Source organism: Coregonus lavaretus, assembly GCF_964263955.1.
Source record: "Coregonus lavaretus genome assembly, chromosome: 3".
NCBI lineage: Eukaryota > Metazoa > Chordata > Actinopteri > Salmoniformes > Salmonidae > Coregonus > Coregonus lavaretus.
Window position 1 is genome coordinate 74,241,048 of NC_139990.1, and position 17,823 is coordinate 74,258,870.

Consider the following 17,823-nt stretch of genomic DNA (forward strand, 5'->3'; position numbering starts at 1 on the left):
TTAATTTTACATTATTAATAGAAAGAAATCCTTACAATTAACTTCAGTTAGTGGAGATGGAGTACACTGAAACGAAAACATATGCTTAAAGTACATTGCTTCCTCTTTCAAAATATCATTTGGTGAATCATGGGTGACTCAGTCATTTGTAACAAGTTTCAGTAAATTATTTTTGGAAGGATTTCTTTGTTGAATAAAAAAAGAAAGGTGAATTTTCCCAATATTCTATCCAGTTCGCTTTATTTTTTATAATATATTACACGTGATCTTTCTTGAATAAGTTCCTCCATTCATTTTAGTTTTTCCTCTAATGTATTCTGTGCCTCTATGGTACTGTTTTTATTGCTATCTATCCCTATATTTCCTTTCTTATTAGGAATTATTTTGACTTAAATTGCTTTTGTTTTAAAGATGAGTACTGAATTGCATGGCCTCTAAAGGCACATTTAAAAGTGTCCTATACAATAAGGGGATCTGCTCTACCTATATTATGTCGGGAAAAAGTCAGATATAAATTATTCTGTCCTAGTTAAAAAGAAGTTGTCATCCAATAGGCTTTGATTACATTTCCAATACCCTCGCCCACATGGAAATTCTGTAAGAATAATGTACAGTGCCTTGCAAAGGTATTCATCCCCCTTGGCGTCTTTCCTATTTTGTTGCATTACAACCTGTAATTTAAATGGATTTCTATTTGGATTTCATGTAATGGACATACACAAAATAGTCAAAATTGGTGAAGTGAAATGAAAAAAAGTACTTGTTTCAAAGAATTCAAAAAAATTAATAACGGAAAAGTGGTGCGTGCATATGTATTCACCCCCTTTGCTATGAAGCCCCTAAATAAGATCTGGTGCAACCAATTACCTTCAGAAGTCACATAATTAGTTAAATAAAGTCCACCTGTGTGCAATCTAAGTCTCACATGACCTGTCACATGATCGCAGTATGTATACACCTGTTCTGAAAGGCCCCAGAGTCTGCAACACAACTAAGCAAGGTCCATCACCAAGCAATCAGCACCATGAAGACCAAGGAGCTCTCCAAACAGGTCAGGGATAACGTTGTGGAGAAGTACAGATCAGGGTTGGGTTATAAAACAATATCAGAAACCTTGAACATCCCATGGAGCACCATTAAATCCATTATTAAAAAATGGAAAGAATATGGCACCACAACAAACCTGCCAAGAGAGGGCCGCCCACCAAAACTCACGGACCATGCAAGGAGGGCATTAATCAGAGAGGCAACAAAGAGACCAAAGATAATCCTGAAGAAGCTGCAAAGTTCCACAGCGGAGATTGGAGTATCTATCCATAGGACCACTTTAAGCCATACACTCCACAGAGCTGGGCTTTACGGAAGAGTGGCCAGAAAAAAGCCATTGCTTAAAGAAAAAAATAAGCAAACACGTTTGGTGTATGCCAAAAGGCATGTGGGAGACTCCCCAAACATATGGAATAAGGTACTCTGGTCAGATGAGACTAAAATTGAGCTTTTTGGCCATCAAGGAAAACACTATGTCAGGCGCAAACCCAACACCTCTCATCACCCCGAGAACACTATACCAACAGTGAAGCATGGTGGTGGCAGCATCTGCTGTGGGGATGTTTTTCATCAGCAGGGACTGGGAAACTGGTCAGAATTGAAGGAATGATGGATGGTGCTAAATACAGGGAAATTCTTGAGGGAAACCTGTTTCAGTCTTCCAGAGATTTGAGACTGGGACGGAGGTTCACCTTCCAGCAGGACAATGACCCTAAGCATACTGCTAAAGCAACACTCGAGTGGTTTAAGGGGAAACATTTAAATGTCTTGGAATGGCCTAGTCAAAGCCCAGACCTCAATCTAATTGAGAATCTGTGGTATAACTTAAAGATTGCTGTACACCAGCGGAACCCATCCAACTTGAAGGAGCTGGAGCAGTTTTGCCTTGAATAATGGGCAAAAATCCCAGTGGCTAGATGTGCCAAGCTTATAGAGACATACCCCAATAGACTTGCAGGGGGGGGGGGGATTGAATAGTTATGCACGCTCAAGTTCTGTTTTTTTGTCTTATTTCTTGTTTGTTTCACGATAACAAAATATGTTGCATCTTCAAAGTGTCCATTTTAATTCCAGGTTGTAAGGCAACAAAATAGGAAAAATGCCAAGGGGGGTGAATACTTCCGCAAGCCACTGTATATGGCAATTATTTGATGGTCCGACCACATTCTGTCCCCTATGAACCCTTTTTAAACTTTTGGTGTCAGCGAGAATTACATAAGAAAGTAGTCAAGATGACTAGCTTGATTGAGCCTCCGCCATGTATATCTCACTAGGTCAGGATATTAAAGCCTCCATATATCTACTAGTTCCATTATATCCATGATATTTGTGATTTCCTTAAGTGCAAAAGGGTGATAGTTTGTAGTGTGATTTCCTTTCTATTTGTATTTGTATTTATTATGGATCCTGGGTTCCAGCTAAATTAATGCAGTTATACATTTCTTTAAACATTACAATACATTCACAACAGATTTCACAACATATTAAGTGTGTGCCCTCAGGCCCCTACTCTACCACCACTTATCTACAACACAAAATCAATTTTTACGTGTGTGTATAGTACGTATGTTATCGTGTGTTTGTATGCATGTGTCTGTGCCTATGTTTGTGTGGCTTCACAGTCCCAATGTTCCATAAGGTGTATTTTTATCTGTTTTTTAAAATCTAATTTTACTGCTTGCATGAGTTACTTGATGTGGAATAGAGTTCCATGTAGTCATGGCTTTATGTATTACTGTGCTTCTCCCATAGTCTGTTCTGGACTTGGGGACTGTGAAGAGACATCTGGTGGCATGTCTTGTGGGGTATGCATGGGTGTCCGAGCTGTGTGCCAGTAGTTCAAACAGACAGCTCGGTGCATTCAACATGTCAATACCTCTCACAAATACAAGTAGTGATGAAATAAATCTCTCCTCCACTTTGAGCCAGGAGAGATTGACATTAATGTTAGCTCGCTGTGTACATCCAAGGGCCAGCCGTGCTGCCCTGTTCTGAGCCAATTGCAGTTTCCTAAGTCCCTCTTTGTGGCACCTGACCACACAACTGAACAGTAGTGCAGGTGTGACAAAACTTGGGCCTGTAGGACCTGCCTTGTTGATAGTGCTGTTAAGAATGCAGAGCAATGCTTTATTATGGACAGACTTCTCCCCATCCTAGCTACTGTTGTATCAATATGTTTTGACCATGACAGTTTACAATCCAGGGTTACTCCAAGCAGTTTACTCTCCTCAACTTGCTCAATTACTACATTATTCATTACAAGATTTAGCTGAGGTTTAGTGAATGATTTGTCCCAAATACAATGCTTTTAGTTTATATTTAGGTCTAACTTATTCCTTGCCACCCATTCTGAAACTAACTGCAGCTCTTTTGTTCAGTGTTGCAGTCATTTCAGTCGCTGTGGTAGCTGACGTGTATAGTGTTGTGTCATCCGCATACATAGACACACTGGGTTTACTCAAAGCCAGTGGCATGTCGTTAGTAAAGATCGAAAGAAGTAAGTGGCCTAGACAGCTGCCCTGGGGAATTCCTGATTCTACCTGGATTTTGTTGGAGAGGCTTCCATTAAAGAACACCCTCTGTGTTCTGTTTGACAGGTAACTCTTTTTCAACAAAATAGCAGGGGGTGTAAAGCCATAACATACAGTATACGTTTTTCCAGCAACAGACTATGATTGTTAATGTCAAAAGCCGCGCTGAAGTCTAACAAAACAGCCCCCACAATATTTTTATCATCAATTTCTCTCAGCCAATCATCATTTGTGTAAGTGCTGTTCTTGTTGAATGTCATTCCCTATAAGTGTGCTGAAAGTCTGTTGTCAATATGTTTACTGTAAAATAGCACTGTATCTGGTCAAACACCATTTTTTCCAAAAGTTTCCAAAGGGTTGGTAACAGGCTGACTGGTCGGCTATTTGAGACAGTAAAAGGGGCTTTACTATCCTTAGGTAGGGGAATAACTTTAGCTTCCCTCCAACCCTGAGGGCACACACTTTCCAGAAGGCTTAAATTGAAGATATGGCAAATAGGAGTGGCAATATTTTCCGCTATTATCCTCAGTAATTTTCCATCCAAGTGGTCAGACCCCAGTGGCTTGCTTGTCTTTCATAATTTGGTCAGATATATTTGGATGTGTAGTGTCAGCGTTTGGTGATGGCATGTAATGCCTAAGTTTGCTAATCTTGCCAATGACAAAATCATTAAAGTAGTTGGTAATATCAGTGGGTTTTGTGATAAATTAGCCATCTGATTCAATGAATGATGGAGCGGGGTTTGCCTTTTTGCCCAGAATTTCATTTAAGGTGCTCCAAAGCGTCTTACTATCATTCTTTATGTAATTTATCTTTGTTCATAGTGTAGTTTCTTTTTCTTTTTATTCAGTTTAGTCACATGATTTCTCAATTTGCAGTACGTTTGCCAATCGGTTGTACAGCCAGACCTATTTGCCATTTCTTTTGGCTCATCCATCTCAACCATTTTTCAATTCCTCATCAATCCATAGGGATTTAACAGTTTTTACAGTCATTTCCTTAATGGGTGCATGCTTATTAGTTATTAGTAACTGGGCTAAGCAATTTCATAAATGTGTCAAGTGCACCTGAATGAACGTCACAGGCAAAATCACAGGCTGCGTCATGCACTTGAGGAGGCGTTGCTTACTAGTGCACGTGCTTCACACAGTTCTTTCTTTAGCAGCCCGGGGACATTTTTATTTTAATTTATTTTATTGCCATCTTCAAGGGGTGTATATTCTATTTATATTGGCAAATGTAACTTGCAACATGGCCTTTAATAAGGCAACAAAGTCAGATTGCAGCGCTAACATGCCTGGTCAACAGTATGGGCAATGGCATACGTAAAGGCCATGATACACTGGAAATTCTTTGAGGCGATATTGCCGAGCAATAGAGCTAGCCAGCTTGTAGTCCTAAAACCCGGAAATTAGTCACCTCTGGTTCATTCAGCCATCCCTATGAGAAAAATGAATGGCGAAAGAATAGAGTCCCACAGTAGAGGTGTCATAATACCCAAACAGGGAAATGGTTCCAATCGTTTTTCCACCATTCACCTGTTTGACCGCTAGGGTTTATGGGTATTATGACTCATTCTGTGCTACTCTATAGGGTTTTGGAATAAATGCAGAAAAGAATGTCTGAGGTTATCACAGGCTTAGGAGATCTTGTACTGTATGTTTTTTTCTATGAGATAATAGCAGTCAGTTAACATGACCTTTATGAATTATGAAGCCTTATGTGCTTAAACTGTATATACATTCTTCAAAATTCACAAAAAGTGACGCTAGTTTATGAAGATTATCTCATAGAACAAAACGTATAAGATCTCCTTAGCCTGTGTTTACCACAGACCTTATTTCCTGCGTTTATCCAAAAACCCTACAAAAATGCCATTGATTTTCTCCATAGGCTTTTTCCAACGAACAATGGAAAAAGCCCATGTTGCTCATCATTGCTCTAGTGTCTCATACCTAACTCCATTGCCAGCAACATTGCACAGCAATATTGGGACAAAAAATTGCAAATGTATCATGGCCTTATTACATATTATTATATTACTGCATACAGATGAATATTACAAGTTAACAGATAGACCAATATTATTTCCCTTTTGAACATATTCTTTATAGTTACTTTTCCTAAGAAAAAGTGTGTGATATTCATAATGTTGTGGGCTGTTTGGATCAAAATAGTGTGGAATGCTGGAGCGGCACTGCAGTAACATTAACACTGGTCACAACTACACGTAAGAGATACAATAACAACATCATTTGTATAGGAGCTACACTGAACAAAAATATAAACGCAACATGTAAAGTGTTGGTCCCATGTTTCATGAGCTGAGAAATAAATCCCAGAAATTTTCCATATGCACAAATAACGCATCTCTTTCGAATTTTGTGCACACATTTGTTGGTGAGCATTTCTCCTTTGCCAAGATAATCCATCCACCTGACAGGTATGGCATATCAAGAAGCTGATTAAACAGCATGATCATTACACAGGTGCACCTTGTGCTGGATACAATAAAAGGCCACTCTAAAATGTGCAGTTTTGTCATACATTTTTTACATTTTAGTAATTTAGCAGATGCTCTTATCCAGAGCGACTTACAGTTAGTGAGTGCATACATTTTCATACTGGCCCCCCGTGGGAAACAAACCCACAACCCTAGCGTTGCAAGCACCATGCTCTACCAACTGAGCTACAGGGGACAACATAATGCCACAGATGTCTCAAGTTTTGAGGGAGTGTGCAATTGGCATGACTGCAGGAATGTCCACCAGAGCTGTTGCCAAAGAATTGAATGCCTTCAACGTCGTTTTAAAGAATTTGGCAGTATGTCCAACCTGCTTAACAACCGCAGACCACGTGTAACCAAGCCATTCCAGGACCTCCACATCAGGCTTCTTCACCTGCGGGATCGTCTTGAGGGGTGCTGAGGAGTATTTGTGTCTGTAATAAAGCCCTTTTGTGGGGAAAAACTCATTCTGATTGGCTGGGCCTGGCTTCCCAGTGGGTGGGCCTATGCTCACCCAGGCCCACACATGGCTGCAACACTGCCCAGACGTGAAATCCATAAATTTGGGCCTAATACATTTTTCAATTGACTGATTTCCTTATATGAACTGTAACTCCATAAAATCTTTGAACTTGTTGCATGTTGCGTTTATATTTTTGTTTAGTATATTTTGGGGCTGAAGATAAACTTAAATTACTTCAACTAATATCTCACTCAAAACAGTATCGGCTGTAGTTACTCATCTCATTTCTTATCTACTCTATCGAGTACTGTGAAATCCAGTAGCCAGAACCTTTTCCCATCATCTACTACCAGTAAGGTTGAAGGTCACCTCATTATATTCAATCACATTGGTTGTTGATGAGTTAAGAAGAGATAGAGCTGAGACACTAAGGAGGGTGAGATCTCAGAGGCAGCACAGATTGGCAAGACTGTCAGTCTTAGATTGTCAAGGAAACCATTAGAGAAGCACAGGAACATAGTGTAAAAGCCCCCCTTTAATGGTGTCATAATAAACTGCTAAATGAAATATCAATTGAAGGACACTGCATGTTGAAAATTGGATCAATTGCCCATCCATCATAATCAAATGTTTTCCTGTCTTTTTCCTGCCAAAGGAGAACAGGCACTACAAACAGTGGGATGAGGCTATGCTTGTCAACAGGGGCGGTGTGTTCAATAGGGCGATATGGGCGACGCACTGCCAAACGGGAAAAGGAAGGGATTTTTTTTCTAATCAATTATATCACGGCAACAGTAGTTATCTGTGTTCTAATCTGATCTGACTGCCACTAAATGTCAAATCAGGCTAAAGTCGTGCTTCAAATGGCCCGCCCGTTTTTGGGGCGATTTCAGTCATGTTGAAAATCGCCCAGAAGTCTGTCATAGACTCCCATGTAAAATCTATTTTTTTCAAATTTCAAAGCTTTCAATACAATCTCTATGGGTGTCTGTGGGCTTGCACTTACGCGCTTTCGTCATACGTGACGTAACCATGAACGTAACTAAGAAAATAGCGGCTAGCAGCGTCTCTGTTGCGACCTGCAGTGTGGCGTTATCTTATGTTTTTAATTTGTACACTTAGTGGCGTTATTTTATGTTTTTAATTTGTACACTTAGTTTACAAACATTCTGCCAACCATGGATTTCCAGTGGTGGGTTTTGGACTGATCTTGTTGATCGTGTACATACCCGCTACGAACGGACTAAATAATGAAAACGCTGCTGGCAGCGGAATCCAATACAGCTGGGAGACTTGGCTGGATGACAGAGTCCCGGACAGAGAAGTGGAGCCGGCCGGCTTCACCCTGGTCAGAGCGGACCGCGATCTGACAGTCACAGGGAAAATCGATCCTGGTAAGAGAGCGACTCTGTACCCCCGACATTGAACTGCTTTCTGTGTCACTGCGACCTTACTATCTGCCCCGTGAGTTCCCCCAATTGTTTGTTACCGTTGTGTACTGTTGATAATCACAAGTTTACTGGAGAACTGAGACCAAGTAGAGACTTTGGACAGGGTGGATATGGTATAATAAAGGCAGTTTATTCAGAGGTAAAGATATCTGGAATCGCGTGCACGGACTCGTTCGTCAAACTCTTAGGGAGCTATCTGAAGAGAGCCCCGAAAACATTGTGTGCAGACATTTTATACAATAAATGATGTAGGTTGAATCTAGTAGTTCTGATCGGTCCTGATGAGTTGGGCGAGGACCCCTCCACTGTTGCATTGGCTCTGAGTCGGGTTCTCTGTCTTCAAATGTTCAGCCTAAAGAGAGGGGATTTTTGTGTGTGTGTGTGTTTAACAGTGATGATGTGTGTGTGTGTGTGTGTTATCAGTGATGATGTGTGTGTGTGTGTGTGTGTGTGTGTGTCCTCAGAGCAAGAACTCGTGAGTTGGAAGAACTGAGAGACCTATGGCGTGGGTGTTGTCCTTGGCCACCTGCTGACAAGGCTGACAAGATAGGACTCTTTTGTCCATTGTTATAGGATAGGAACAGCATTGATTGAAAACAAACGCCCAACACAAAATGGGTAATGCACAAGATTTTAGTCAGACCAAGCTATAACATTATATATTTACTACGACAGTACATTCAACCAAAAGCTAATATAACAAAGGCATCAGAGATTATTTATAATCTGTCACAGAAACTGGAATCCATCTCCCCAGATCAGTCAATAAATGCTTCTGGTATTGATTTATATGCTGCCCCTGTCTTCATGTTGTTGCTGGACATGTGTGTAGGTCACCTAAATCATCAGAAAAATTGCCCCTCCTGAGAATTTTTTCAGGAGCCGCCACTGCTTGTCAATGAAGTGCATATGAAAGATTCTTTAGCATTTCAAAGCTTTCTGAGAAAAATGGGAGCTACTAGGGCTTTTTATGACGATCCCACATATTTCATGAGTCAGTCTGATGAAAGCCAGTAGAAAAAAACAAGGATGCAACATGAGATGCAACATTTCCCTTCACACTAGCACAAAGGAAGCCTGTGGCTTTGATCTATACCCCAGAACAATCATTTGTAACTTCAAGTGATTTTAATTTACGTCGGCTGCCTTATATAAATATATGTTGAGGGACTGATAAATGTGTGGCTGATGTACTCAAGTCATCACTATAGTAATCTACTAATTGGGCCTTCAATGTAGTACCAGTGCCACCCCCTGGACAAAGTTTGTCATTGCAGTGTGTAAATCAAAAACAGAGAAGATCAAAACAGTAAAATTTCACTTTTATTTCCAAATAGGACCAGCAAATAATTGTGCAAGGGGGTACAGTGAACAGCAGTCTCAACTACATGGTTCAAGACACCTTAGGCCAGACTTTCAAATGAAAGGACCTTGCTGACGAGAAATACTAGTACTCATCTTACTGATGCCGTGGGTTTTTTTTATTGCTTGGAACAAAAATGGGAATCTTAAAAGGCTGTGACTTGGGATTTCATTAAAAGGCTCGTCCATCATTTCCCCCACAAACATACAGACACACAGACTGGCATCCCAGACAGACATACTAAAGATTCTCATAAAAAAATAACTAAGCATAAACTAGATAAAAAATAAAAAAAAAATGTTTCTCTTGCTTGTTGATCATGATCTACTGAACCACATCCGAATACGTTAGGGGATTTCTGCACTGAGTGGGCGAGATCAGAGCCCTCTTTAACAGGGACTAGTCAGTCTCACCCCTGCCCCTTTCCATCACCACGTTCCCTCTACGGCTAACCTGGCTCAGCACAGGAAGTTAGTCAGCACAGGAAGTTACAGTCGGCTACAAACCCCTCCTCCCACATGTAGGTATTTAACACAGATCCCTCTTGTACAGACCAACAAGGTCACCCTTCCCATGCCTGAGGATACATCAGCTCTCCTGCTTGTCTTTGACCAGCAGGACTGTGTGCTGCCCGCCGCTGGCCACCATCAGTACTATGCGGTTCTCCAGCTGCTTGCCAGTCATCTCTACAGGGCTCCACTCGTCGTCCTCCTCACCCGTGCCAAGCTGGAGGTTAGTGCCCATACCCCAGGCATACACAGACCCTGCAATAAACACACACATCAGTGGACCATATACAGACACGTCGGTCTTGGAGTCATTCCTATCACAATTACACACCATAATGTAGACATGCACAACATCAGCAGATTATTATTTATTTTTTTTATAAACCAGAAGAAATACACTAGCCATAACCTCACCTTGTTTGGTGACAGCGTAGCTGACCGACGCCCCACATGCCACCACCTGGGCTCCACCCAGTCCTTCCACAGGCGTGGGCTCGCTCTTCTCCTCTGCCCCCGGGCCCAGACCCAGACGCCCATACTCCGCCCGGCCCAGGCTGTACACCTTCCCTGTAGGAGGACAGAGACATCACATCTCTATCTTCCCAATTTGTGCTGCACTATGCAGTTGACAGATTCTTGAACAGTCCAAGTCATAAATGCCAAGTTCTGACATTGTTAATCTGATCAAGAGGGATTAAAATAAAAGATACGACCCTGAAGCGCTTACCGTCAGAGTCGAGGCAGACTGTGTGGTGCTGTCCCCCTGAGAAGCCCATCCAGTTAATGGTGGAGTTTTTGAAGGAGGTAAGTTTTATTGGAACGAAGCATGTGTTGATGAGTTTGGTCCCTGGAAACATTAGTACAGAGGTCTATGGTCAATGGGTACAGTGTGACATTCTCTCCAACACACCCGACTGCAATTCTAGAGTAGATCGGAGACTCAAAAAGTGTTCATATATAACCAGGTTTCCAGCCAACCATTCTATGCAAGTAAAGTACTTCAGATAAAAAAAGTCACGACAGGCCTGATGGAAACAGCAAATTTGTCGGGAAACTTTCCAAATGTCAACAAAACACTAGACAAGGTGGAATTGCAGTGATGAGTTTGATGCTCCTTTCCAATAAATATCGAGGGTCTTATTATGGTGACATGATGATTGATCCTTGGCATCCATGACAAATAAAAAGCTAGCCTACCCGTACTGTATCTGCGAGCGTTTGGCTAGAGCGCACATGCCAAGACCAGAGTGGGCACATTTTCTATTTAAACTGTTTGTGACAAAACTAAAATCGGTAGAGTTGAAAATGCAATGGAAACACATTCAACTTTAGATGTTTATACAGTACATGAAAACGTACGCGAAAAAGTACCTTTTATGTGCACCATGTCATCACGCACTGCTTTTTATACACAAGTCAGTTTGGTGGAAACACCACTGGTGGGAAACTGCGCATATTTCTTTATGCAGATTTTTCTACATTCACATGCAAATCTGTTGCCAATTGGATGGAAACCTAGCTATAGTTGGGGGGGGGGGGCAGTATGAAAAATAAAAAAATAATGTATGCACTCACTGTAAGTCACTCTGGATAAGAGCATCTGCTAAATGACTAAAATGTAAAATAAATCAAGATCAATTTGGAGGATTAACCCCCCCCCACAAGTTCTGTTACAGTATTTCTGAAGGTTGTCGAATACATTTTTATCTCATGCTCACCAAGCTGATGGTAGTTTGACAGTCCAAATCCGTAGACGTGGCCTTCTTTTGACACAGCAAAGGTCATATAAGCCCCACAGAAGGCGTCTGTGAAGTGAACCTTGCCCCTAGACTGGACCTTCACAATCTGAGGTATCAGCAACCGCACTGTAATCATACAGAAACATGTCCTGACTGTCACCCACAGCAGTCAAAACAGAGAATAATAATTGTGCAGATATCCATTCTTTTTACGAGTGCTCACACCCAAACTACGGCTGAATGACTACTGTGTCAGAGGTAAATGGTTTGAGTTGGCACATACACAGCCCTTTCCTGCCCCCTCGGTTGGCAAAGAGCTCCGGCACCCTTCCCAGCTGCCCCTGCTCTCCGCAGCCTGATGTGTAGAGGTCACCGCTTGCGGTCAGCATCACCAAGTGGTCATTACCTGGGAGTCAGAGGTCATGAATATTGTCTTATAACCAGGGCAGCATTGAGCAAGAAACAATATGGTAGAAAGTTCAGATATAGGACAAACATGCCTCTATGACATGCAGAATAAGGAATCACGTCAGTTCTAATCATATTTTTATTGAACGTGGCCCAGACCTCCGGGCAGGCAGAACTTCTGCAGAGAAACCTGAATGCTTAAGGACAGATCCCCCATTTCTCACCTGATGCTATTTTCATCACAGGCCATTTCATGGGGACCTTGACAGGCACAATAACCTTCTTCATGGGCTCTAGTAGACCAATGACTCCGCTGTTATCCTAATGCAAATGGTAAAATGTGTGAAATTAGTGAGAATTGCAGGTTATCTGAATTTGGTCTATGATAGAGGTGGCATATGCTGCTGCTGCTACTGTTTATTATCTGTTACTTTATTCTTAGTTCTACAGTGCATGTACATATCTACCTCGTACCACTGCACATCGACTCGGTACTGGTACCCTGTGTATATAGCCAAGTTATCATTACTCATTGTGTATTTATTACTTTTACATGTATTACTTTCTATAATTTTTCAATTTTCTTTCTCTCTGCATAAGTAAGCGTTTCACTGTTAATCCACACATGTTGTTTATAAAGCATGTGACGAATAAAATTGTATTCCATTTGATTAGTTAAAGGCAGATGAAAAGGCAAGTCAACGGAAAGTTGATTTAAGATTGAGTAACGGAATGGCGCATAAACAGTATCCAGGGTGTTTGACAGAGGTTAAACCCTGTCACCTACTCACCCTGAAGGAGCCCCAGATGTAGACTGCACCGTCTTCTGTGAGTGCAGCTGTGTGACTGTCCCCAGCAGACAACTGAACCACCCTCTCGTCCAGGGCCACTTTCCCCGGCACCATCTCGGAGCCCTCCTCTGTCGTCTCTCGGCCCAGAGCACCCTCGTCATTGCAGCCGAACGTGTAGATCTACACCAGAGACAAGCAGCTTGTTACCAAGTAAAGTCATATTTCATTAAGATACGGTTTCCCAGCCCCAGATTAATCTTAGTCCTGGTTCTATAGTCACAAAGTGTTTCCCAAGTAGGAGTGCTGATCTAGGATCAGTTTTGCCTTTTAAATTATGAATAAGAGCGAGGTGACTTGATCCTAGATCAGTACTCTTACTATGAGCCAGTGTTAATTTTGGCAGCTATTTTAGATTTAGCCTTAGTCTTTTAGTCTTAGCTATCAGGCGGTTTAGTAATTCGATATTTCGTAGTTATCAGTCGACTAAAACTCTGGACAATTTTTCCAGTTTTAGTCACATATTACTCTACATTCCCCCCCCCCCAATGAAATAATTCATATTTACCTCCAACTTCGATAATGTTCACATTAAGATAGCCTTGTCCAAATAGGCCTACTATCCCCACATAGCTGGCAACATTGCTTTTGGCAGATTGTAACCAACGCCAGCCATGATTTATCATATAGGCTACAAAGCCTTGGCTACAGGTTAAACAATTTAGGCCTATACAACTCAGATTTTCTCCCCATTATAACCTTGTGATGTGGGTAAATAACAGTGATTCCCTTTAAAATGGGAGAACCTGAGCTTTCCAACAACGGCAAAATGATTAATGTATTCCTAATATTCAGCAAATAGCATTAGTATTTCCAATCAGGAAAAAGCAACTGCACTCGCTGACCGCGAGAGCGGTAACACAGATGAATAACAGCACACAAGGTAATACTGCATCAGTGGCGCAGTGGTCTAAGGCACTGCATCGCAGTGCTAGCTGTGCCACTAGAGATCCTGGTTCGTATCCAGGCTCTGTCGTAGCCGGCCGCGACCGGGAGACCCATGGGGCGGCGCACAATTGGCCCAACGTCGTCTAGGGTAGGGGAGGTAATGGCCGGCAGGGGATGTAGCTCAGTTCGTAGAGCATGGCGTTTGCAACGCCAGGGTTGTGGGTTCGTTTCCCACGGGGGGTATAAAAAAAAACAAAAAACAAACAAAAAAAGTAATGTATGCACTAACTGTAAGTCGCTCTGGATAAGAGCGTCTGCTAAATGACAAAAATAAAAAATTCAAAAGAGAGGAGTGACCGCCAGGTAGCGGTGTGTGTGGGAGAGCCAGATAGATCAGCTTAATCAGCCAGCGCAACTGAAAGACCAATTATATTGCATTATATTACGCAAAGGCATGCATGCTTATGATTGGACACAAACAGCTTAAAGGGAGATCAAAAGGAGCTTCATGTGAAATTGAATGTCAATTAGTATCACGTGGAATTCTCATCACATTTGTCAACTAAAAAGTTATTTTGAATAGTTATCGTTTTTCTTCAGGGCATCTTATCACGTTATCGTCATTTGTTTTTGTCAGGAAAAATAGGTCATTGACGAGTATTTTTCGTAACTGTTGACAAAATAAACACTGCTCTGAGCCATTTCATTAATACAGGGCCTGAACAAAAAGCATTTAATAGATATTCTCAATTGAGCATGCTTTTAAAGACCAGTAGCATGCTTAATCTGGATTTATGAAATTGGATGCAGTATCTGAGACAGTTGCAGTTGGATCTGCCGCCTTCACTCACATTTCCAGTGTCACTGAGACAGACTGTGTGCATGCCCCCCGCCGCCACCTGCACCACGCCCTCAGGCAGGGTCACCAGGGCCGGCCTCTTCCTCTCCATGATGTCCTCTCCCAAACCCAGCTGTCCTACGTCCCCTTGGCCCAGCACTAGAACCAGACCCTTCTCCTTCCCATGGCTGCTGTGGGAAACTGACATTAACAGCATTATTTAATCCAAACTGTAGTATCTTTATGACAACACGCATATGGCGCAATTAACAAGCACAGTTTGATGATTCTATTTCAAAAGGAGTCCATTTTGCATACTAGGGTGTGTTCAAGTAGGCGGCTTGACGAAGAGATTGAACATCTCACAATAGACTTCATATTGGCTTAATGGAGTCAGAGTCCGTGGCTTACCTTTAACTTTCTTAGGATCCTTTACTGCCTCTGGTTTACTTTCCGTCTGTCTCTTAGGAGCCTTCTTTGCAGGCATGGCGGCAACAGACCCTGCACAAAACACACAACTAGTGTGAGAAGGTTTGAGGGGGAAACAAGCCTGTAGGAACAGAAAATGAAGACTGCATTTAAAATATAGCAAACAATTGTTTTAGGAAGGTCATTAAGAGGAAGCACTAATACAGATAACAGTTCCAATAGTGGGGTACAATAATATTGCAGATATCAGTTACAAAATAAATGTGACCTATGGAAGAGGGCAGTGTGGTTTTGGACTTGAACAGATGTCAGGCACTAGCTATTATTCATTCAATGGCTAGCCTAATCCAGTGCGGACAGCTGTTCCACAAGATGTACGTACAGCGAGACTTGGACTAGAGTAGGGTGGTATGCAACATAATGACAGACAGGCGCCGATGCTCTGCACAACAATATAGCTAGTTGTTCCTGGCAGCAAACAAACAGCCATTGCAATTCAGCCTCACTATTGCCTGACTTGATTCTGGCTAGCTAACTAGCTCATAACAAGCTAACGTTACACAACCATCCTGTTAACTTTTGCCATGTGGCTGATACACGTCCCAAGGACATGGTGATGGCTATGGCTACTGACCTCAATTGTCGGTACATTTGTTAGACTGGTCTATATTGTTAAAGTAAATACAGAACTTACAGTAACCTGGTCAGCTAGCTTGTTAGCTAGAACTACGCTAATGTTAGCATACAAGCGCCTGTGATTGCAATGACAATGTTAGCTAACTAAGTTAACATTTGACAAATGAGTATGTTTAAACCAGAAAGTGTTCTAACGTGTGCGCTATTATACCAACACAAAGCGAACGCTAACTAGCTACATTTTAAAGGGGAAGGTTAAGCTAGCTAACATTTCCAACATGAGTTGGTTAACGTTATCTGAAAGTTAGCTTGCTAGCTGATTCATTAGTACATGGTTGAAAATATCCGGCTAAACGAATCCAAATAACTAAACAGCTCGTAGTTATATTAAGACAACTCGTATATCCCGTTTTCACCCAGGGAAAATATTAAAACCTACATACTTGCCTGTACCGTGGATCACTTTGATAGCTAACAGAAATGAGGCCACACTCATTCAGGATACTGTAGGCTATCCCCGCCTGCAACTGTTCCACACAGACCACGCGCCCTAAGTTTTTAAAGAGACAGTGGCCGTGTTAGAAATCTGTCTTGCCTATTACTTACTGAAACTGCACACTGCATGTGCTATTTAGAACGTACAGTTTAGTAAAAACGAATGCAGTCTTAACGTATAAATAAAATTGTATGCATAGACTTGACAGAAATAGCAGCAAAAGGTAAATGTTGAAGTTTTGTTGTACACATATCCACTAAAAAGAAGTTTGACTGCAGAATTGTCAATCTGATCAAGACCTTAAAGCTGCACTATGCAGAAATTGCTCCGCCATTTCCTGGTTGCTTTAATTCTAATAGTTTGCCTAATTTAAGTTTATGTGACAAAACAAGCACTTATAGTGTAGAGAATCATTGTACCAGCTCAACCGCTATGATATATATTTTCCATAACCAAAAATATTGTATTTTTAGCTGTTTGAAGCTCGTGTAGAAGCATAGAAATAGCGCACATAGAACATATATACCGTTTCTTAGACTTGCTTTGAATGAGAATGACAGATCTATAACTAATATTTCTATGTGAATTTGGTCGGTTTGGCCCAAAAGTTAAATATTGCAGCTTTAACCGAGCCTGTCACTAAAACAAATACTATCACCATCTACTGGCCGTTTTTAATCTCTACCACGTACACGTTATCTCCTTTTCTTTCCTAGATTCCTTTCCTTCTTTCCGAACTTCCTTTCATTTCCTCCTTTCCTAACTTCCTTTCCTTCTTCCATTCCTTTCCTCTCTACTGGTCGTGGTTGATACCTGCCACATACAGGTAACTGCCAAAATAAAGGAAACACTTGACAAAATGAGGGATACAAAATATATTGAAAGCAGGTGCTTCCCCTAAAGGAAGCTAGGAAAGGAAAGGAAAGGAAAGGGAGCTAGGAAAGGAGGAAAGGAAAGGGAGCGAGGAAAGGGAGCTAGGAAAGGTAGATAGGGATGGAGGTGAGGAAAGGGATGTAGGGAAAGAAAGGAAGCTAGGAAAGGATTAAGGGAAGCTAGGATAGGAAAGGAAGTTAGGAAAGGAGGAAAATAAAGAAAATTAGGAAAGGAAAGGAAGCTAGGAAAAGGGAGCTAGGAAAAGAGGAAAGGAGCTAGGAAAGGTAAGGAGATAAGGATAGGGAAGGAGGAGAGAAAATGTAGGTAGGGAAGGAAAGGAAGCTAGGAAAGGAGGAAATGAAAGAAAACTAGGAAAGGAGGAAAAGAAAGGGATCTAGAAAAGGAGGAACGGAAAAGTATAGAGGAAAGGAGGAAAGGAATCTAGGAAAGAAAAGGAGGAGTATATGGTAGGGATTAATGATCTAAACCTAACCCAGCTAGTGACTAAGCCTACACAGCCTAACCCTAAAGATCCTTCAAAGTCAACTCTAATTGATCGTATTTTAACGAATACCTCAGAGAAATAGTAGCAACCCCCTTTGCCATGATGACAGCTTTGCACACTCTTGGCATTCTCTCAACCAGCTTCATGAGGTAGTCACCTGGAATGCATTTTAATTAACAGGTGTGCCTTCTTAAAAGTTGATTTGTGGAATTGATTTCCTTCTTAATGTGTTTGACAAGGTAGGGGGGGATATACAGAAGATAGCCCTATTTGGTAAAAGACCAAGTCCATAT

General features: G+C 41.5%; 1 protein-coding gene across 4 annotated transcripts; it reads right to left on the reverse strand.

The window, feature by feature from the left end:
- Positions 1–9,303: 9,303 nt before the first annotated feature.
- On the reverse strand, positions 9,304–16,481 carry LOC311114932 (regulator of chromosome condensation-like). 4 transcript variants are annotated; one of them, XM_084157250.1, is made up of 10 exons: positions 16,104–16,481; positions 15,003–15,092; positions 14,605–14,792; positions 12,809–12,988; positions 12,242–12,338; positions 11,893–12,015; positions 11,589–11,735; positions 10,598–10,717; positions 10,285–10,437; positions 9,304–10,125 (listed from the first exon to the last, which is right to left on the reverse strand). In XM_084157250.1, exons 1-10 carry the CDS (start codon positions 16,150–16,152, stop codon positions 9,950–9,952), a joined length of 1,323 nt encoding a protein of 440 aa, XP_084013376.1. In that variant the 5' UTR covers positions 16,153–16,481; the 3' UTR covers positions 9,304–9,949. The 4 variants fall into 4 exon arrangements, with proteins under 4 accessions (XP_084013376.1, XP_084013377.1, XP_084013379.1 ...); XM_084157251.1 differs by having other exon boundaries at positions 15,003–15,141; positions 16,104–16,227; XM_084157253.1 differs by having other exon boundaries at positions 16,100–16,171.
- Between the last annotated feature and the right edge of the window lie 1,342 nt (positions 16,482–17,823).

Coding starts and splice junctions, on each gene's coding strand:
- LOC311114932 (XM_084157250.1), bottom strand. CDS start 16,152: ATGAGTGTGGCCTCATTTCTGTTAGCTATCAAAGTGATCCACGGTACA. Junction 14,793..15,002: donor GGATCCTAAGAAAGTTAAAG/GTAAGCCACGGA, acceptor TGTTAATGTCAG/TTTCCCACAGCAGCCATGGG. Junction 10,718..11,588: donor GTCAAACTACCATCAGCTTG/GTGAGCATGAGA, acceptor TAATGTTTCCAG/GGACCAAACTCATCAACACA.